A 21895-nucleotide genomic window follows, 5' to 3' on the forward strand; every position below is an offset into this window, starting at 1 on the left:
CTCTCCCCCCTCGCTGCTGGGGCAAAAAAATTGGTATTTGTTTCATCACTAAGCTAGACGCAGCTAACATGAGCATTTGCGGAACGAATTGCTGGTCCCGAGTGGCGCGAAAAAGCCCTTGACTTCACCTTACCAAGCATTAAGAATATGTCTGCTAATGATGAGCCGGAATTCTCCAAATATCAGCGCGAGCTGGACGAGGCGTTCCACCGCCGGGACGACCCCTGCCCTGCGGGCACGCCAGAGCACGCCGAGTTGCTGGCGTTCGTGGCAAAGCTCGCCAAGTTTCGGAGGAGCAGGTCAGACGACCTGCCTTCATCGTGCGCGGCTGTGTGGGTTATTGGTGAAGGTCTAGCTATGGCACACGGCTCCTCGACGTTGTGACCTGTGCCTAACCCCCGCCTGCCTCCACACGATGGCCTCTCTTTCTGCAGGCCCGAGCCGCTAGCGGACGCCCCCGGGTCGGTGGCTTCCAACCCCGAGCTAGCTGCCCAGCTGGGTCTGCCCTCTACCTATGACCCCCGCTTCCGGCTGCCTGCCTCCCTGCTGGCGCCGCCAGAGCGTGTGGGCGCTGCCGTGAGGGCAATAGCCCGACGCATGGCGCAACGCGCCGCTGCTGCTGCCGGCAGCAGCAGCAGGGACCATGGGAGGGAGCGAGAGCGGGAACGGGAGCGGGATAGGGAGCGGGGCAGAGACAGAGACAGAGACCGAGACCGTGGTGGAGGTGGCTCTGGCGGCAGTATCACGTCAGAGATTATGGAGGCGGCCACGCAGGTGGGTGGCATGGATCAGACGGAATGGGTCTTGAGAACGGCAGGCACGTGGCAATACATGTGGTGGAGGGACATAGACTGGTGGTTGGGCGGCTGAGTGAGATGCCCAGCAGCCGGCGTGACGGGGTGACACTCAAGTCACCAGCGCTTCATGCCGTGCTACTAATTACGCCTCGCTGGCCTGAACCTGAAGCCTGGAGCTGGCTCTTGTGGCCTCACAAGCAGCGCGGACGGCAGCTGTTGAGGTCCCGGACCCATGTAGACTACACCTGGGGCTCGTGTAGCTGGGGACCTGCAGCAAATGGCTCAGGGCCGATGGCCATCATGCCAATGCTGGCCTGATGCCCTACCTTCCGCAGGTGGTTGAGGAGTACAGGCGGCTGCTGCCCTGGTTCGAGGACTTCCACCAGCGCCGCCAGGTGCGTGTGGGCCCTGTGGTCATGCACGTGCGTGCATGTGCATGTGCGTGCTGGGCGAGTAAGCAGGACGCAATGACACATGCTGTGTGAGGACAGGCCCCGTTACGTCTGCGAGCATCAGATGGGCCTGCAACTACTGTTCTACTGGTACGGCTGCCCTGGCCGTACGCGCCCTACATGCGTTCTCGCACACGCACCCACTGCCACGTGGCTGCCATGCAGATGGCTCGGCTGCGCAAGCTGCAGGCCGACCGGGCGGCGCTGCCGGCGGCGGCGTTCCGGGACGCCATTGTGTCGGCGCTGGCCAGCTCGCAGGCACTGGTGGTCGCGGGCGACACGGGTGCGTGCGGGCGGATGGTGCTGGGCAGCCGGTGGCGACCAGTGGTGGCCTGCCTTGGCTAGCCATGGCCTCGTGGGCAGTGACAGGGCGCTGGACGGCCCTGGGTGTGCTGCCGCCGGGCCTTGGGGGGTTTTGGGACGGGGGCAGAGGATAGCTGCATGTGATGCCGCCGCAAGGCCCAAAGATGCCCGGTGGTCTTGTAAACCCACAACCTTGCGTTCACAAACACCCACAGCCCGCCATTGCACATGCCTGGCGCGTAAGCACATCCACATCTACCCGCTCTGCGGCGCCCCACAGGCTGCGGCAAGAGCACCCAAATCCCACAGTACCTGGCCGCGGCCGGGTACCGGCGCATTGCCGTTACACAGCCACGCCGCATCAGTGCTGTCAGCCTGGCGCGGCGCGTGGCGGTTGAGGCGGGCGACACGCACGGCAGTACTGTGGGCTTCAAGGTTCGGTTCAGCAGCAGTGTGGCAGGTGGGTGCGGGCGCGTGCTGTGCATTAGAAAGCACGAAGGGAAAGTGTCGACACGCGCGTGGTGCGTTGCGTGTGTGTATGGTGTGATGGCCTGTGACATGCGGTCGCACTGGTCGTGACTGGGGTTGAGCGTGGATGATGCGCAGCGGAGAGCGAGGTTAGCATTGGCGACCGGAACGGGTGGGCAGTTTGCGTGCGTGCAGGTTGCATGGGGGCGTCAGGCGAATGGATGTGGCGGCGGCCTGCTCCCCACAGGCCGAGTATGGCAGAGGGGCATTGCGGGCAGAGCTGCACGGGAATGGGCCCCGCGCGCCACGTCTGTCCATGACCCACATGTTACGCCATGCGGCGCCCACCCCTCCCGCCCACCCGTTGTCAGGCTCAACGCGCATCGTGTTCTGCACCGAGGGCATACTGCTGCGCGAGCTGGCCGGAGACCCGCTGCTGAGCGGCTACGACGTGGTGGTCCTGGACGAGGTGCGGGGGGAGTGTGTGGGTTTGGGTGTGTGGGTGGCTGTGCGTGTGTGGGTGTGTGGGTGGGTATTTTGGGTGGGTGGGTGGGTGGGTGGGGGATGGATTGTTGTCCAGGAAAGATGAGACGTGCGTGTGCACGTGGGTGTGTGGGCAAGTACGCACGTGCCCGAGCCCAATATATGGGTCCCAGGTCGTCATTGTGTCGTCACCTGGCCCGAAAGTACAATGCAACACGAGCGGGTATCAAGCGCGGGGTGGGCAACCCAGTCTGCCCGGTGGGAAAGAGCGACGCAGGCATGTGTGGATCCTTGTCCGGGCTATCCACCACGCTCTATGGGCTGACTTCGGGTTCTGAGCTTCGATCAAGTTCGGCTTGACGTTGACTGTTCCCCGGACCCCGCGCTGCCACCAGGTGCACGAGCGGCACCTCACCACGGACTTCCTGCTGGCGCTGCTGCGCGCCCTGCTACTGCAGCGGCCGGAGCTGCGGCTGGTGCTCATGTCCGCAACCATCAACTGCGCCGCCTTCGCTGACTATTTCGGCGGTGCCCCCATCGTGCAGGTAGCTGGGTTATGAGTTGAGGTGACGAGGGAGATTACGGTTTCCTGTCCCAAACGAAAGCGGAAAGGAGGCCAAGGGGGGGCATTGAGGTTGAAGGTGGAGCCCTGGGTTGGGGCGTGGGCGTGCGGTGTGCGGACTTGTGGGCGTATGGGCGCGGGCGTGAATGTAGGCATACACGTTTGGCTCGGCGTGGGCGTGGGCGTGCGGCGTGTGTGGGGGAAAGGGCGGCGCGTGAGGGCGTGTGTGCATGGGAATGGACGTGAGCTTGTGGATGAGCGCGTGTGTGGGCGTGTGGGTGTGTGGAGGCGCGGGAATGGGCGCAGGTGTGGAGTTCCGTGTGGGCGTACGCATGATAGCAGGGCACTCGCCTGGGAGCACGTACGGATCCTGACCAACTGCATAACTTTTTGTCCAATGCTGCTGCTCCTCTGCAGATCCCCGGCCGCCTGTACCCCATCCAGCTGGTGTATGTGCCGCCGGAGGGCGCCGCTTCAGAGGATGCCCGAAAGCGTGGCGGTGCCGGTGGCAGCAGAGGCGGCGGCGGCGGCGGCAGTAGCAGCGCCAGGGGCGGCAGTGGGCGGGGTGGCGGCGGAGCAGGGTCGGACCAGATCGACCCAGCGCCCTACCTGCGGCTGCTGCAGCGCATTGACACGGAGGTGAGGGGGCGAAACGCAGGGTGATATGGGGGCATACATCTCAAGGCCGTGCGTGTGTGCTGGGAAACCTTGTGTGTGTTGCTGCTGCCGGCGGTTCCGGGACTGACGGCACTGCCGGGGCTGCCAATGTGGCGCCGGAGTACCCGCGTCCCCACAGCGCACCAAATCTGCATGCTGCCCTTGTCCACCACGTGTTGCCTGTGGTCGTGTCCCGCAGGTGCCCTCCAGCCAGCGCGGCGACCTCCTGGTGTTCGTGGCGGGCACGGCGGACATCGCCGCGCTGTGCGCAGCCCTGGCGCCGTACGCGGAGCAGACGCGGAGGTGAGCGGCACGACGCGGTGGTGTGGCGGTACGGGTGGGCCGTCGGGGCAGTGGCGGCATTGCGGGTCCACACCTGCATCAGGAAGCACGCGTCCCAATGCCTTCACTGCGGAACCTTGTTGGGGTCGCTCTCAGCGCATCTTCATGTACCCCCCCAACGAAGCCGCGTCCTCGCATGTGCGCCTGTGTGCAGGTGGGTCATCCTGCCGCTGCACGCCGCGTTACCGCTGGAGGCGCAGGAAAAGGTGTTTGACGTGCCACCAGATGGCGTGCGGAAGGTATGAGGGCGTGTGGCGAGAGGGATGGATTGGCGGGAATTACGGGAATCCGGACTTCAGTTCAGATGCAGCAGTCGCAAGACACGGGCTCCGCCCTTACTCTTCCACACGCGGTTTGCCTTAACGCTTTCACGTGTCTTGCACGCCTTCTTTTTGCGCCCTCTGCCCCCTTACCACGTCGTCTAGCTAGTCGTGCCTTCAATCCCGTCCCCCTACCCGCCCCGCTGCTCAGGCCATCATCTCCACCAACATTGCCGAGACGTCGCTCACCATTGACGGCGTGCGCTTCGTGTGCGACAGCGGCCGAGCCAAGGAGATGATCCACGACGTGGCCAGCGGGGGAGGCAGCCTGCAGGTGGGGCGGGGTGCGACAGCCGGGTGTGGGTGTGGGTATGGCGTAGAATATTTCAATTCCAACGGTACCAAGACTAAGAACAACCTCACAATGCGCGCATGGGGCCCGAATCTGTATCTTGGACGCCCTTGCGGCTTCCTGTCGGCATTGGCCGTAGATTGTAGACTTTTAGGCGCACGTGAGGCCAAATCCGTCAAACAAGTTGCACATGACTCATTATTCAAGCGGCGCATTAGCATCAAGACGCATGCGCGGGCTTGCAAGGCCGCACATGTAGGTTAGGCCAGCGATACAGTATATCGTTGTACAATGCACGAGAGCCGGGGTGACAAGAGGGGCCGAGAAGGGCGTTGTGCGCGTTATGTAGGGCTAAAAATGGTGTTACGTACGGCCGTGATCACGCATGTGTCCAGTCAACGCAACGTGCAGCTGAGGTCAAGGATGCAAGAAGGACAGGAAGGGTTTTGGACATGTGCCATGAACGGCTCCCGCACGTGCCACATTGCCATCTGTAAGTAGCGCGCACGGCGTGCGTGTGTGCGTGCAGCGCTATGGCCCGGCCGCGCCAGACGTTTGAACACGCGCCAAACCACGTTTAGCGCTTTTAACCGAGCGCTTACCAGCCCTCAAAATGGCAGCCCCACGCGTATGTCACGTATAAACGTTTCAGACGCAACACAACGTGTTGCGTTTACCGCAACTCTGTTCATACCACACCGGAGAGAATACCCTTTGTGGCATCAACTTTTCCACACGTCACATTTGTGCTTCGCAGGAGGGATGGATTAGCCGGGCAAGTGCCGACCAGCGGAAGGGCCGAGCCGGCCGCACGGGGCCCGGCGTGTGCTACCGCATCTACACGTAAGGCGGGTGGGAAATGCGCGAGCGAGCACTTGAATGAAGTAATAGAGCGTCAGCAGTAGTTGCAGCGAGACCAGTGGGGGTTGGCACAGGGGTCTGGGAGTAAGGTTATGCGTGTTGTGACGCCAGGACTGCATGCGTGTCTGCATGTAGCGCGCTGGTCGCCTTAAGATCGCTTTACTGATGCTTTCACCTGATCGCCTGCAGGGAGGCTCAGTACGACGACATGAGGCCTTTCAGCGCGCCCGAGATTGCACGTGTGCGGCTAGAGGTGCGTCGGCGAGATCGTGTGGGGAGGCCCGCGAGTGTGCGTGCGCGTGCGTTGTGCGTTGTGCGTTGTGCGTTGTGCGTTGTGCGTTGTGCGCGTGCGCGTGCGTGTGCCCATGTGCGTGTGCGTATGCGCGTGTGCGTATGCGTGTATGCGTATGTGTGTGCGTGAGCGCGTGCGCGTGCGCGTGCGCGTGTGCATGTGCGTGCGCCTGGTAGTCACCATCCGGTATGTTGCTAGGCGCCGCCCGGTATCGCCAACGGGTGTGGGTATCAGAGTTGTTGTGCGACTCAAGTATGTGTAGGGCAAGACGCAGCAACAGAACGCCAAAACAACAACAAACGTGCCTATCTGTAGCCCAGCTTACTGTGCACGCTTCGACCTTCGCCGCATTCTCCCCCGCCCCTGTGGCCAGGCGGTGGTGCTGGGCATCAAGGCGCTGGCGGGCGGCGGCATGGACCCGCGGGCCTTTGGCTTCATCGACCCGCCGCCGCCCGACCGGCTGGAGGCATCCATCACCACCCTGAAGCAGGTGCGCTGCTGGAATGGGTAGGGTGGGAGTGGGTCAGGTGTGGTTGTAGTACCTGCCCAAACTAAACCAAATCAAGCCCAACTAGCGGAGCACAGGCAGAGGCTAAAGTTGCAAGCGATAATGCTTATGGGAGGGGGCCGAGGCGTCGTGGAGAAGCAGGGCGAGCGGCGCCGGCGATTAGTGTTGCCGCCCGGTCTCGGTGGCGCGGACAACAGCACAGAAATGTCACGCGGAAAACAAAACGCACGACTTACCTTCGGGGTGGTGGATAAGGTGGTGGGGTGGGGTGAATTGGGGGGTTGGCGGCATGAAACACGGATGTGGCCGGTACTGACCAGATGTTGGTTCGCGCACCAAGCCGACATGACCTCCTGCCTTCAGTGTTGCGCATCCTTCCTTCCACTCCGCGTCGACGACTGGCTCTTGATGCCTGCCCCGTACCCAATGCACCACGTTACAGCCGCCTTGGCCCTGAAACCTGGGCCCATGTCCACGGGTTACTGCTCTCCTCACCGTACCTGCACTGCTGCCCCACCCTTCAACTTTTACAGATCGGCGCACTGACGCTTGACGGGCGCGAGGGCCTGACGCCGCTGGGCGCCGTGCTGAGCCTGCTGCCGGTGGACCCGGCCGTGGGCAAGCTGCTGGTGCTGTCGGCCGTGTTTGGGCTCGCGGGTGGGTGGATGGCGGCGTGATCAAGCGTGGCAAGTAGCCCTAGTATCGTAGTGACCAAAATGGTTTCGGCGCCATAGGCTCGGCGGCGTTCTCCAACATTAGACGCCGAAACACACCAACACACCAACAATAAGTTCGCCTCGATTCTTCAAGTGCTCTTCTCCAGTATCTGGCACGGAACGCGCGCTCCACGAGCATGCGGGAGGGGTCAGGCAGATCAGGTTTGGCACGCTTATGCGTATCGGTATCACATTTTAAGGCTCCCCAGCTTTCACGTGCTGCATTGTAGCGTCTCATTGCGCCTCACTAGGAACGGCGTAACCACTCCACCACCGTCTCTTCCCTCTTCCCTCTTGTCCCCGCAGGCCCCGCCTTGACGCTGGCTGCCGCGCTATCGGTGCAGTCGCCCTTCCTCAAGCTAGGCGAGGAGGAGCACGACCAGGTGGGTGCGGGCGGCGGGTTGCGGTGTGGTCACCATGCCCAGCGAAGAGCATATCACCACTGCCCTGAGCCTTGGGGGTGGTAGCACGTGGCATGGGGCGTTATACTAAACGCAGCCCCGCTTTGCTGGACTGACACAAATGGGTTGCGCTAGGTTTGCACATCAAAGAGCATGTTCTCCCCTTGGCACGCACAGCCGGGCCTCTGCCCTGTACACACCGCCTCATCCATAGCCTGGTGATCTTAACTTGCTGCATGCATGCCCACACTTGCAGGAGGCCAAGGCCGCCCGCGCCTCACTGGTGTCCCCCCACGGCGACCCGCTCACGCTGCTCAATGTGTTTGAGACCTGGCTGGCCATCAAGGAGGGCGGGAGCGGAGGAGTTGACCGGGGTGACGACAGAGACCGGCGAGACAGGGGCGGCGGCGGGGGCGATCAACGCCATGGTGGCTGGGACAGAGGCGACCGCCGCGGCGGCGGCGGCGGCGGCTCTGGGTCTTCTTCGCGCTGGTGCCGGCGCCACGGCCTGGCCGAGGCGCGGCTGTACGAGATGGCCAAGCTGAGGGCCCAGTTCGCGGAGCTGCTGGCGGACGCGGGCATTCTGAGGTGGGCGTGGCGTGGTGTGCGCTGGGACCGGGGCTTGGAGTGGGAAGGCATTGACGTTGCGTTTAGGGGGGTGGTTACACAGGCGCGAGCACGGATGATGCACGCGGCATGACAGGATGGATGTCGGTTGTTCCATACCTCCAAGACAAACAATGGTGCGGCATACTCGTGTGGGCACGGGATTCTGTGAGGAAGCGTGCGCTTGCAACATTGTGCATTTGTGAAACTTTGGCTTTCCAATGCCTGGTAATGTGCGCTGCAGGGCGGGCGGTGGCACAGCTCTGTCCGCTGCTGAGGTCAGCGCACGGCGGCGGCGCCACCTTCAGCACCAGCGGGGCCGCAAGGGCGGTACTGCAGGCCTGCGCGGAGCCGAGTTGCATGCGGCCAAGCGGCGCCTACGGGACATGCAGGTGTGCAGGCCTGGCGTGGGTGATGCGCTTACTGTGCAGCGGTGGCCACTCAGATGCTGCATTTAAATGACCAAGCGGCATCGCAGGCCAGGGCCTAAGGCTTCTCACCTACACTTTAAGGGCCGCGTTACATGACGGCCGGTTGTACGCCAACTCACACACTGCTCATGGCTCTACTTTACATCACCCTATTGCAGGCGGAACGTGAGCGGAAGCGTGGCCGGAAGGTCCTTAAGGTGGATAAGTCCGGTGGCCGTGGTGGCACTGGTGGAGACGGCAGTGGCGACAGTAGCAGCGATGGCGAGGGCGGCAGCGGCAGTAGCAGCGGCGAGGAGCAGCTGGAGGCGCTCCATGACCTGGACCTGCGAGTGCACGTGGATGTCAAGTCCATGGCGGCGGGTGGGTGGCACGGGTGCTGGCATAGGTGGATGGGCCCAGGTTTGGACAAGAGGATAAACGAAACAGTACAGCTTAGAGTTCTCCAGGCGCTAGTTGTGACCGCAATTGTGCCTGCAGCAGGCAGAGGCTGCGCGGAGCTTGCCAAGAGCTCAGCTTGGGACCGCCAGATTGACGGTTGAGTCCTGCTGTGCCCGCACGCAGAGGCTTCTCGGCCGCTGACGCCTGCGGATGTGGGGCTCCTGCGCCATCTGCTGGCCGTGTGCCTCTACCCGCGCATTGCGGTGAGAGGGGAGAGATGTGAAACCAGTGAACTTCCTGTAACTTGCGTGACACACAGCATGACGGGACGCTGGCCGGGTTATCAAGCAGATTACCCGGCCACACGCTCGGGTGACACTATCGTGCCTAATTACGGAGTATGCCCGGCCTTGTTCATATGCTCGCCCACCATTTCTCCCTGACCCATGCACCAGCACAACTTTATGACTGTTTATATAATCGCAGGTGGGCGACGAGGCCAACCCGCAACGGCGCGACGCGGACTGCCGGTTCTTCACCGCCACCGGGGCGTCAGACCTGGTGCTGCACCCGGGCAGTGTGCTGGCGGGCGCCGCCAACGAGGTGCCGCGAGGGCAGGTGCTGGCGTACACCGAGCTCATTGAGACCCGGTAAGCAGACTGGGAGGACGCAGGGAGGGAGGGCAGGGGAGGAGAGGGCGCATGTTGAGAGTCTGAAGTGGTCGGGCAGGTACGCCAGCGTGCGTGCATGTGCGGCACCGCCCCCACACAATGGGTATATCCCCTTCACGCACATCGCATAGCGGGGTCCTTGTGCTTTTGCTTTCGGGTCAAGTGGTCATTCAGCGAAGGCCACTGACACAAATCAAGATGGAAGAGTCAAGGAGCCCAGGCTACATGCCACACACAACTCGACACTCATCCTGTAACCAGGATCCTTGCATTGGTTGCGTGAAGGGCATTTGGTTGCGCCGTGCCGTTGTTCACTGTATATCTCTCAGGGCTTGCATCCTCTGGGAGCGCCAAGGAACAGGCCCCAATACAGGCCCTCGGGCGAGAAAGATTGGGCATTTCCTGGGGTGCATTCTCGCCGCATGCGGCCCCAGAATCTCGCCAACTACCCCTTCTTGGGAGGGCGGAGCCTCCCAAGCGCCAGAAACCAGGCATTTTTGGGCCTCTGGATGCCGTGGGCGCAAATGTGTTTAGGGCCCGTTTCGCCAGCGGCCGCGGCCTACCCCTGGAAGATGCAAGCCCTGATGTGCCAATGCCATCCACACCTTCTACATAAACGTTCCACCCCAATCCTAACATTCTTGGGCCTCTCTGCACATCATCCGTGCACATGCCGATGCCCTTGCTCCCCCACTGCTGGCTATGGCACTCTACATGACCCCAACGGCCATCAAGGCTGCACATAGCTGCCGTACTGGTCTATGCTCAGCTGCTGGCCCAATATGCAATGCAACTCATCACTGACCTCTCTTGCATGGTCTTTTGTGTTTTCGCCAAGATTTGCACATACCATGCTTCAAAGAACCTGTGGGCCCCCTACTCCTACAATAGCATTTTCCCATGTGGGGCCCCTCATACCGTCTTTGCGATTGCAATTCTGCTGCGCATGCCGTCTGTATGGCAGTGCTATATATTGCTCAGAGGGATGACACACCCCCTCTATCAGGACCTCGAAGTTAGCGGAGGGAGCTCCGGTGAAGGCTAATCTGGGCGCAGTTAATTTGCTTGGGAGGGGTAGCGGGCCTCACCGCGGGTGGGCCCGGGGCTAATCCTCAGTGGACCGCCGGCTAATCCTAGGTGGGTCCCCGGCTAATCCTGGATGGGCGCGGGCGCGGGGCTAATCCAGGTTGGCCGGCGACCCAGCGGGCTTTGCCCCGAGCTCACCCAAGCTTTACAGCCGTTGCCTTAAAGTTAGCCCACGGCTAATCCACCGGAGCTGGATGAGAGCGGCCAAAACGGTGAGTGTCATCCCTCCGTATTGCTGATAGAACCAATACGCTGTACAGTGGCAGTGAAGGTTAGACTTTGTGTCGGTCGCACGTGCCGTACATGCATGATATTTAATACTTTTTGGTGCACGGTATGGGACGTGAAAAGAGGACGTGTGTGTATGTGTACCGTAGTGGTACAAAGTGTTTGGCGTCCGAAATGCAGCAATGGCTGCCGAAGTTGAGCGCCGAAACAATTACATTACTCAAAATATCGGCAAAATATAATATCACTCGCAGCAATTTCGCCGGCGTGGCGCGCGCGCAGGGGCGCGCAAGGAACGGATGGAGGGGTTATTAAGACAGCAATGGGGGAGGGCTTGCTGGGCGGGTTGCTGGGGGGTGCATGGTGGTGTGGGAAGCACGGTGTGCGGTGGCAGCTGGAGCAGGGCACATAGCGGGTACATCAGCTTTCAGGGGTCTCAAGCTTGCACTGAACAGTACCCATACCGTACTGGTCGGTACTGTATGCATGCTGAAGCACATAGGGCAAGGGCAAGGGCGTAGGAGCGCGAGGGCCCCTTCCGTGGGCCCCGTCAGCGGCTGCGGGCAGGCCGCCGAACTTATGAACATAATCATCAAAAGCTCCCGTATCGACAATGCACCCGTTTCTGTGTCTCCAGTCTGTGTAGCGGCCATGTCAAGCGCACAATAATGGAACAGTATGTAAGGGCGTTCAAAGGCCGATGTCAAGGATGGATCTCCTCCAATCACTGTGGATGGCAACGGGTTCTGGGGATACCGGGCATGGTCTTTACTACCCGCCCTGCATCCTGCATCCCATCATTCAACGGCACAATTGCGCTGGTGTTGTTGCTGCGCCACCTTTACAAAACACCAGCGGCTTGGCCTTTCGACCCTCACCTGCATTTCCCGGCCATACTACCCCTACCTCCCCCCCTCCAGGCGCCAGTACCTGTCTGGACTCACGCCGCTGTGGGCTCTGCCAGCACTGCTGCTGGCGGCGCGGCGGCTGGACTGTGATGTGGGGTGCGGGCGCTGGCTGGTGGACGGCTGGCTACTGCTCAGGGTACACGATGGCGCGGGGCCCAAGGTGTGGTGGAGGTTGTGTGTGGGTGTAGAGAGGCAACCATGACGTGTGGTTGGGAGGAATTGGGAAAGCGGTGCAGCTTTCTTATGACAGGCATGGATAGTAATTTTACTATGGCATGACAAAATCATAAGCGGCCCCAGCCTGCCGACATTCAGCTTCAAATGCCATGCTCCACCGTCTCCACGAATTCTGCAGGTGCTGCAGCAGGTGCTAGAGCTGCGTACCAGCTCAAATGCGCTGGTGAGTGGCCGGCTGCGTGCGGCGCGGCTGGCGGCACTGACTGCCGTACACGTCGTTGATGAGGATGACGAGGCGGCTGACAGCAATGAAATTGGTGCTGATGGCGGCTCAGCAGCAGCTGGGATGCAGGGGGGCGGGCTGCCACCACCAGCAGTGGAGGCCGGGGCAAGCGGCACCTTCCAGAAGGGCTATGCAGCTGTGGCCGCCGCACTTCCAGAGGAGCTGCAGCCTCTGCTTGCCGGGGTGAGGCTTTGGCTTGGAGGGCGGTTGTGGGCCATTGGAGCTTAGGTCCGGCACACTGAAGAATCTGGGGCTTGGGGCCTTTGGGGGGGGCACGGATGTGGGGAAGTGGGGGGTTGCATGCACCAGCCCAACGCATGCCTAGCCCCAACAACCAAGGGGCAGGACCTGACCAGACAGCCTGGGGGCAAAGCAGCAGTTAGGTAATCCCATGCTTGGCAAGCAAGGTCACCTAGCATTCAGGGTTGTATTGCTGGACTGCGTCCGGTTACACTGCACATCCTTCTCACCAAATCACCCTGTCCTACCTGTACCCCCGCAGGTGATGGCTCAGCAGGCTGCCTGGCGTGAGTCAGAGGCCAGGCGCCGCCGCCGCACCCAGGAGCGTGAACGCCGCCGGCTTCAGGCGCAAGGCGTTGGCAGAGCACCTGCTCGGGACTGGCGGGAGGTGGAGGAGGAGGCTGCAGAGGAGGAGGAAGTAGAGCGGGCGGAGGCGCTGCAGGACAGTGTGATGGAGGACGAACTGGCGCGGCGACTGGCACTGGACATGTGGCCATGCAGGTACGAGCTAGCGCAAGCACACAGGTGCTTGTGGGAGATTGGGTTGCAGGGTTGGTCATGGCAGGATGGGGTGGGGTCAAGGTTGTGTAGGACACTGGAGATTGCAGGAGTGTGTCATATGAACCGATGGAAATAAATGCACCATGCCATCCCGTCACAGGTACTCACTTGAGCGGCTAGCCCCGGGAAACAAGGTCACTGCTCAGTTCATCATTGAGCAGCAACCGCCTTGGGCACCACTGTCACTGCAACAACAGCTGTTGCAGCAGCAAAGCACCAATACTGGTGCTGCAGCACCGGCTGCAGAGGAAGCAATCGATAAGGGTGGTGGCTTTAGTGGTGCAGAGTCAGCGGGCGTGAGCACAGATGTGCTGGGTGTTCCACGCCACACTGCAGGCATGTGGCTCACGCCGTGGCTCAGGTGAGATGCAGTTATGACTCCCATCTACATTTAGTGTCCTCAGTGCGCCACATGCATGCGCATTACCTGGTATTGTTATGCAGTACGCTCCTACTGTACCCGTGTATGCTGTACTTTGTCTCACCTCGTCTGCCTGCATACCACAATGTTGCCTCCTGTCAGGTACGGCAGCCTGCGTGGCTACGAGTCGGCCATGGCCCTCCATGCGCTGCAGCCAGCACTGCGAAAGCCATGGATGTGCCCTGGCTGTGGCCTGAGGCTGGTGGGCACGTTCAGCGAGGTGCGGACACATGTGGGGGGCTGCACCGCCGTCCAGGGTGTGGATTCGCACGCTGTGGAGACGCTGGGCTATGCACAGGCAGCCACTGGGCCTGTTGCGGCAGCAGCAAGCAGTAGCAGCGCAACAACACCCAATGCCATTGATGGTCGGCGTGGTGCAGTAGCAAGGGGTGTCATTGGGGCAGGGGGTGACGTTGATGATGGGCCTCTGGCCACAGCAGCTGCAGCAGCAGCACGGGCTGCACGAGAGCTTGAACAGGAGAGGGAGAGGCAAGGTAGGCGGCAAGATGAAGCTGTGACAGAGGGCTGCAGCAGCAGCCAGCTTCCAATACCAGCAGGCTGCAACCAGCTTCCAATACCAGCAGCCGCTGGCATTGACAGTGCAGTGGATGCAGAAGCACGGCTACATGAGTACCTGGCATCCCCTGTCAAGTGGGGCCGGCGGCGCATTGCTGCACCTGTGGGGGCAGCACTGCTTGTGCCACCTACCACAGCGGCAGTATTGGGCAGCTTTAGGCAGATGGCTTCTGGTCCAGCCATGACAGGCAGTGGCGATGCTGGAGTGCTGCCAAAGGTATTGCCACCCCCGCCTCCACTGCCCCAGGACATGGCACCCGGGGCACGGGCAACAGCAGCAGCAGCACCACCACCACCATTAGCTTCTGCTCGGATGTACACGTGTCCAGTGTGCGGACTGGAGCAGATGCTCACACCACCACAGATTCTGCAGCACAGGCGCTTGCATGGCTAGCATCCTGCATCTAACAGGGGTCACTGCACATATGATTAGTCCATCCTCAATAGTAGCTGCACTGAGTCGTGTTGCTAGAGTACTTTGGAGGAGTATGGGTAGGGGCACAGACTTACCCAGGCCGTTATGTGCACATGTCCCTCATTCGGAAATACAGTATCAAGGCATCTTGTTATCATTTACCGTAATACATGCTGGCGGTGATATGCCATTTTATGTAGTTGGGTGCTGGCCCTGCAACAAGGCGCCCACTTCATCAGCAACAATTGTGCCAATTTTATAACATTGCTGAAAGACTTCAGGAAGTTGCCTGGTGGGCCAATTGAACACATTAGCACGCGGGCCCCAGACCTGGTGATGGCCCCGGGTCTGGTGGCAGCGGCGGCCCCCAACCTGGTGTCTGTGGTGCGGGTGCAGCGCCTTGTGGTGGATGTGTGCATGCATGGAATGGAGCAGGGGGGCAAGGTCACTTGGAGGCGGAGAGTGTGGGCACCCAAGAAGTGATGGTGCACGGGTTGAGATGGTGGGGCCCAAGAAGCTGGCTGATGTTTTGTTGGTGGGCAGTGGGCAGCAGCATGAGGAGTGGACTGTGGGCTGTACTGCTGGTACCCGGTTAGTGCCATGTATTGTGTCCTCAATCGTGCAAGGCAGGGCAGGCTGTATCTGAAGTGCTGGCTGTCAGCCCAACATGGCCCTCCAATATGCCCGGCTCGGAGTCCTGTTTGTGTGTTGCTGCTCATATTCCTGTAATATGAGCTACAACTCATGAATCTTCACTTCCAATTGCATGCAGAGGTCGGCATAAGCCTCGGGTCCTTCGGGGCCCTCAGATGTACCCGCAACCGAAATCGAGAATAGCCAACCGCTGCGGGTACTTACACCACCGAAATCGCTCCAGAAACCAAAATTGCCCCCCAAAACCGGCCCAAAACATGATTGACCTGCTCTTGGTTTACCCGAAATGCCCCCAAAACCCCTTGAAAATGTCGCAATTTGAAGCGCAATCTGCAAAATTTCTTTGGGGCTGCTGCCCCGGGGCCGGCTTGCGCTGGACGGAGGGGGATTGCGAGGATTTGTGGCTGCCTGCCACAGAGCAGCTGCCCAGGCATGTGCTGTTGAACACGTAAGACGAATGCAAGCCTTGCACACGCGGAAACCCTAGTAAAATGCACATATTTGAGGCCCGATATGCGAAAATTTTCTCCGGGGGCTCCCGCCCACGGACCCCCGGCTGGGGGGACACCCCCCACACCCCCCGGTTGGGGTTTACCGAAATCGGTCTGGGGCCCGCAGCAGAAAAAATGCGTTTGCCGACCTCTGATTGCATGTTTGCAGGATGTGTGCGACAGTGGATCCAAATATGTTCTCACATTAACGAGTGACTTGGACTCAAACAAAATACATGCTACACTGCTATTAAAATAGTAACCAACGACAGCAAAACACATTCTTGCTCATCTAATTCGCTGTCGCTGCACCGTGCCTAGCAACGTTAGTTTCGCTCTGCCTTCTGCTGGCGCTTGTACTGCTCGACGGCATGCCCTGGTGCCTCTGAGCTCTTTAATATATCGTAAGTAGGTATCAGTGTATGATAGGCCGGGCTTTGGGACATCGTGGCGTGTTGCTTGGCCCGCGGTCAAAGAAGTGCCAGGCGCACGCGATAAGCGTGCGCGATAACCCAGCAATTTACTAGTTGAGGCGTGACAATGCCATGTACTCATCATTTGCAGTCATGCACTGCTGCCAGGAGCGCTGCCTCGTTACAAGGGCACATACCATACGCTCACCGCCAGGTCCCCCTCCCACCCCAACCTCCCACCAAACGATCTGCAGCACTGACAAGCTGATCTGTATGTAGCCAAGCCTCCAGCATTATATTCCTGGTAAAGCGGGGTTATGAGCTAGGGGAGTCAAGGGCATGCTGTACATGGGATGCTAAGTGCTTGTGTTGTTGTTGGGTGCTAAGGCAAGGCAGCCGCAGCCTGACAAGCAGTGCTGTGGGTGGTGCTTGCTTGGTTTTGGCATTGCAACCAGGTTATCTTGCACTGCAGTGGCTACAGCAACATGTTACCCTGTCGCTTGCCTTTGCACTTGATCACCCGTCCACAGGTCCACATGCAACTGTACATCGTCATGCTAGCACATTTTTGGCAAAGAGCTGCAGCTTGAGCTATGCCGTAAGTGGTACCCACATATAAGGGCCGAATGAATGGCTAGTGGTTAATGTTAGGGATGGTTTATGTCTGGTGAGCATGCTTTGAGTGTGGAGCTGGCACCCACACAGGAGCATGCACTGGGGAAGGGTGTCAAAACTGCATGTCTTGGCAGCGAAGGGCCAGAGTTGTGGGTTGGGGGTTGTCACGGCATGTGTTGGGCACATCCCAAACCCGCCCTGTGTTCACTTGACGGGCATACATACGTCCCTGAACTTTATGTCACTACAACATGCATTAACACTATTTTAGGATGGGTTGGGTCCGGTACTGGAGGCTGAAGTTACTCTGTGAGAATAATACACGTTTGGGATGACCCACGTACCATAGACCATGCCGAAGCACACATAGCGAGCTCAGTGCAGCAAGCTATAGCCCTCTATTAGCATATTTTGTACTCATTAACTATTAAGATGTTTTAGCCCAATCGATGTCTCAAGTGGCCAAAACAGAGACCACAGCGACAACAGCGACTGTATGCCAGCATCTCCCTGGCCTCGGTCGGCGTCAACGGTGTGGCGGCTCTATGTGGCGGCATGGTGGCTTGCACTCTCGTGTAGGCAGGCATGTACACAGGAAGCGTGGTGGGGCGGTGCAGGCAGACAGAAAGTATCGTGGTGCGGTGCAGGCAAGTAGAGAGTTTTGTCGGGGACGGCGTCAATGGCGCTATGTGGCGGTGTGGTGGCTTGCACTCTTGTCTAATTCGTGGGCAGACACGCAGAACGTATTGTGGGGCGGGGTAGGCAGGCGCAAGACAGAAAGCGGCTAGGGAAATTTGCAGCGACCTCCAAAATCTCTTAGACCGGCTAGTTCAATCAATTTTCCAATGTTATGAATTTGTATGCAATTTATTGCACGCTGAGAAAGACATCCAGACCTGGCCCATGCATTACTATGAGTCTCCCGTGCCCGGGGGCAAAGCCAGTGCCGTGCAGGGTTGCACGTGAATAAATACGTTGCAACATTTAGCGTACGTACTGAGAGTATTCAAAAAGAGTTTGGGCCATTGCGCGCAACAAATTGCATGGGGTATGGGGATGAGGGGTTGGGTGGCGGTTTTGTCTGCCTGTCATGATAAAGTCTGAGTTTGTTTACACTCAGCTCACAAACATCCAGCAAGTATATCCATATGTCAAGGACAAACACTGCATGAAGTAATGTGGGGTACCATAGTTGTGTTGCACCATGTAGCCACGCACTGGCGTGGGTGCCCCCGTTAGAATAACCCCATCCACCACCACCACCACACACACTCACACACGCACACACCTGCCCTTCCAGTCCCCCCATCTTTTGGCCCCCAGCCCCCAGCAGGGCGCCAAGCGTATTTTATACCGCATTAGTGCATATTTTGTGATGTTAAGATCCTGATTCATCAATATTCAAACTTATTTTGGGGGCAGGGTCACCAAGAGTCAATGGGAACCTTGCCTATCACAAACTGCTGCTGATCCCATCCCACAAATTAATGTGCACTGCAGGCGAGGTGGACAGAACATCAAGTGCTTTACTCCTGAGGTGGCAGCCTGCTATTCTAGCCTCAACACCGACTCTGTGCACGCACAAGGCTTGCACGACTCTGAGCAAGTGCTTTGGGAGCCAGCCTGCATAGGAGTTGGCTGTGGGTGCCTTCTGTACAAGAGCAGGCACACTGTGCAAGCAAGCATTCTGCGTATTAAGAAGAAGCGTGTTGCTCTGAGGTTGAAGGTGCCAACCATTCCACCAGCGCTTGAGTGCCCACTGCATACTCCCAATAAGGCCAGCGGTCCAGCCAAGCGTGCCTACGCTGTGCTGCGTGTTGTTGTGCGGCAGCTGCGGCAGCTGCTGGGGCCCACCATCATTGTGTGGGAGGCCCAGGTCGTGGCCGGTGCACGGTGGTTTGATTTTTGGTTGCGGGGCTGGGGCGTGCTGGTGGAGGTGGATGGCAGCCAGCACTCGTCTGACCTCATGTACCGGAAGGATATTCGCCAGGAGAAGCGTGACAGGGCCAAGGAGGCCCTCGCCCTGGCGGCTGGCCGCACTGTTGTGCGGCTGGATGAGGCGGATGAGGAGCTATGGCCACAGCTTCTGAAGGCGGCATTGCAGCATGGAGCCAGCACATCACCGTGCGTGCCACGGATTTACTACTCACCCTTCAACGTGCCCAAGAAGCCACCATGCAAGGGGCACAAGTTGGACTCCGCAAGCGTCTCAGGCTTCTCTGGCCTGGATGAGCTGGAGTTTACCACTCCTATTGCTAAGGTAGCCAAGTAGTGGCAAACGGGGACTGACTGGATAGACTGACAAAAGTTGTGTGTGATGGTGTGCTGCTGTTTAGTGACACAGATAAACCCGTATGGATTGGGATGTTGACAGTACCAAACTGATTACTCTGACAATATTGATGAATGGTGTGGACAGCATGTCAGATTTTGATAGGTGACTGCTAGACACAAAGTCAGGTTGTGGATAAAGGGAGCCAATGGGCTGAGGGGTGTTTAGCCCAGGGTTGCATAGTTCGTAGTACGCGTACTATGTACTACATACTGTACTACGTACTGTACGCTGCCCTCGTCGGGTAGTACGTTGGACAAGGGGTGTCAGCTTTGTACAGCTGGAAAATGGGCTGAGCCCCCGTACGCTTGGGAGCTAATAGGCGTGTAACGCCCCGTTAGAGCCTCCATCCCGCTACGACGCGCAGGCGCATCGGCTAGGGACACTCGGGTTGGGGTCGTGCGGGATTTCCCGCGCCACATGCGTGCCTTGTCACGTTCCCAAACACCCCAAGCATTTCCTTCGCCTCCTGCCATACTCAACACCTCCCCGGCGCCCCACGCTCAAAGGGCAAGGCGCGGGGTGGGGGCGACCTCGGGGCTTCTCGGCATACATTCTGGCGCGTCGGCAGGCATGGCAGCGCAAGTCGCTCAAAGACTTTCGATATACTTCCCCGCTTTGCTTGCCGCCAACATAGTTTGCCTTATAGACTGCATATCGTCGGGCACCGGATGCTTTCCTCGCGACCTCGCGAAAGTCAATTTCCATGGACGCGCGAAGGCACTTCTCGCTCCGCCCGAATTTTCCCTGCCACCTATTTACATGCAATAGGCATTAACATATACTAATACGTAGCAGTCACGGTTTGCGCCAGTATGCCATGTTTTGCCGACACCGACCACGCAGCCACGCACGCACGCACGGACAGGGGTGTTCCTGGGGGGCTTCGCCCCCCCCCCCCCTGGAACGCTTCGCTGGGGGGGCTCAGCCCAAAAATACGTTGTGCTGGGGAAACCAGCGGGGTGGGCCGTGGCAGCGCCATGGCGGGCAAGGGGCACGAGGGGTGCTGGAAAGGATGTCCGTCGACGTTCGCGAACCATGGCTGCTCTCTGCAGCTGTGATTTCTTGTAACAATATGAGAATAATAAGATGAAGGAAATTCCGCTAGAAGACTATGGCCGCGCAAATCCAAATTCACACCGATTCGGGCATGGTGCGGGCACGCGTGCCGTGTTTGCGTCGGCTTCCCCCCCGGATTTCCTGGCCCAGCGTATTATGCACCGTATTTTAACGTACTGTACTAGAAATCCTAGTACGCTGTATTAATACGCGTATTATGGAGAGAGGGTCGCGTACTAGGCAACCCTGGTTTAGCCCCCATAGCCCCCAGTAGGTGAAGTAAGGCAACCAAGCAGGTTCATTCCAAATGCGCTGGGCCAAGTTAGGAGTAGGAGCAAGCCGTTTGGCTGCCCACTGGACCTGATGGGGGCATGTAGGTGCAAAGCACGCGGCACCTCCTGTCCGCGCCGGTACACGTTTTGTACCAGCCCTCACCAGCCACGCGGCCCGCTAAATTGCTGATGAGCAGCGTGCAAAAGCAATGAGTGCTGGTTTCTAGCATGGGGTAACACGGAAAGTCGGGATGTGCGAGGGATGCGGCCGCTGCAGTGACGGGCACACGCATCGTCGGTCCAACCTGGAACGCGAGGCGTGAGCCCGTACCCTTTTGTACTATGTTTACCATCAAGTTGATTATGCGGGGAAATACGAATGGACTGTACAGAGCAACGGCGTGCGAGACAGGGCGAATTCTGGATTCCGCGAAGCAGACGGTCAAGCAAAGGGCGGGCAGCATTAAGGCCCGTGCATATAGATTGGTCGTGTTGAGATATTACAATTTACGACAAGAAGCAAGCGAGTAGAGGAACGGTGCGGTAAGCTGTCGGCAAAAGACGAATGACGAGCCGGTGGCGACGACAAGGGCCCGAAGCATTGCATTTGGTATGATGTTTGCAATACAAAATTGGGTGACGAGTAGGAGGCAGTTTGAGCAGAAGGGTTGCGGACCGAGCAAGCGGTCGAAGGCCAAAAGCCGCAGTCGGCGACGAAGGGTCGGCTGCATTCAACGGTGAATATGGTGATATGTTCAGGCTACTAGTTGATGAGCAGCAATGGCTGGCTCAGCAATGGGGTCCAGGCCGGGACAGCGACAGCTGGACGCGGCCTGGGCATGCGGCGGGCAAGGCAGGGGCTGGCGAAAGGCCAGGTGTGTTGGTGTGCAAAGTGTTTGCGTGTTTGACTTAAGGGCGCGCCTGAGCGCGCTGGCCGAATGTTTCGGAGGGCCTCGCAGGCCGGAGGAAACGGACTGAATGTAGGAGCCCTCAAGGCGCTAGGCCTGAGGCGATGTGAGTAGAAGGATAGGTGAAGGTGTGATGTGTGCATCAGGGAGATTGGCGGAGGCGTGCACCGCGCAGATGGCCTGCGCGGCTTGGCGGCCACTCAGGCCGGCCAAGCCAAGCAGGACATAGGGCAGGCCGGGCAAGCCAGCCAGGCCACAGGACATCGTCCTCGGCCTGAACGGCAAGTCCCAATGCCGTACGACCCATTGAGGGAAGTATATATAGGCGCTGCCGGCGCAGTGTTCGTCACCCAGCAGTAGAGTCGTGTTTGAGACTTACCTAACCAAAACACAAAAAAAAGGCTCTTCAAATAACAAATTGGGCCTGGCAAGCCCACCGCTGTGGTCATAGTTAGTGTATTGCCAAGACAGTTGTGACGCTTTGAATAGGTTACGTGTGCACGAGGGAACCAAGCCCTCTGGACCAACTTTGTAGCCGGCCATCTGCGGCCAGGCTGACCGTGTAACGTGTGCGTGTGTGTGAATCAACCTGGTCTACCGTTTCCCTGCCTCGACAACGCCCAGCCATCCAGCCCGGCAACGTCCAGTGCAGCTCTCTGATCTAGACCTTCGGAAGCGCCAGCTATTATACCCCCCACACTCTCCGCCTCCCCCAT

The 21895-nt window shown here is 59.3% G+C and overlaps 2 protein-coding genes across 2 annotated transcripts; both read left to right on the forward strand.

Moving 5' to 3' along the window:
• The first annotated feature begins 46 nt into the window (after nt 1-46).
• CHLRE_01g051550v5 (uncharacterized protein) lies at nt 47-15176 on the forward strand. Its single transcript, XM_043058976.1, has 26 exons — nt 47-299; nt 435-774; nt 1133-1192; nt 1415-1532; nt 1833-2012; nt 2392-2489; nt 2899-3048; nt 3483-3704; nt 3922-4025; nt 4219-4303; nt 4536-4658; nt 5434-5519; nt 5727-5790; nt 6203-6319; nt 6871-6994; nt 7360-7436; nt 7711-8042; nt 8305-8452; nt 8650-8851; nt 9053-9132; nt 9356-9519; nt 11775-11922; nt 12118-12405; nt 12725-12963; nt 13124-13384; nt 13547-15176. Exons 1-26 carry the CDS (start codon nt 148-150, stop codon nt 14412-14414), a joined length of 4830 nt encoding a protein of 1609 aa, XP_042928890.1. The 5' UTR covers nt 47-147; the 3' UTR covers nt 14415-15176.
• A 1880-nt stretch (nt 15177-17056) lies between these two features.
• Nucleotides 17057-19282, forward strand: CHLRE_01g051625v5 (uncharacterized protein). Its single transcript, XM_043058977.1, has 2 exons — nt 17057-17255; nt 18109-19282. The coding sequence occupies exons 1-2, from the start codon at nt 17194-17196 to the stop codon at nt 18878-18880; spliced, it is 834 nt and encodes a 277-aa protein (XP_042928891.1). The 5' UTR covers nt 17057-17193; the 3' UTR covers nt 18881-19282.
• Nucleotides 19283-21895: the final 2613 nt, after the last annotated feature.

Source organism: Chlamydomonas reinhardtii, chromosome 1 (assembly GCF_000002595.2).
Source record: "Chlamydomonas reinhardtii strain CC-503 cw92 mt+ chromosome 1, whole genome shotgun sequence".
NCBI classification, from domain to species: Eukaryota; Viridiplantae; Chlorophyta; class Chlorophyceae; order Chlamydomonadales; family Chlamydomonadaceae; genus Chlamydomonas; species Chlamydomonas reinhardtii.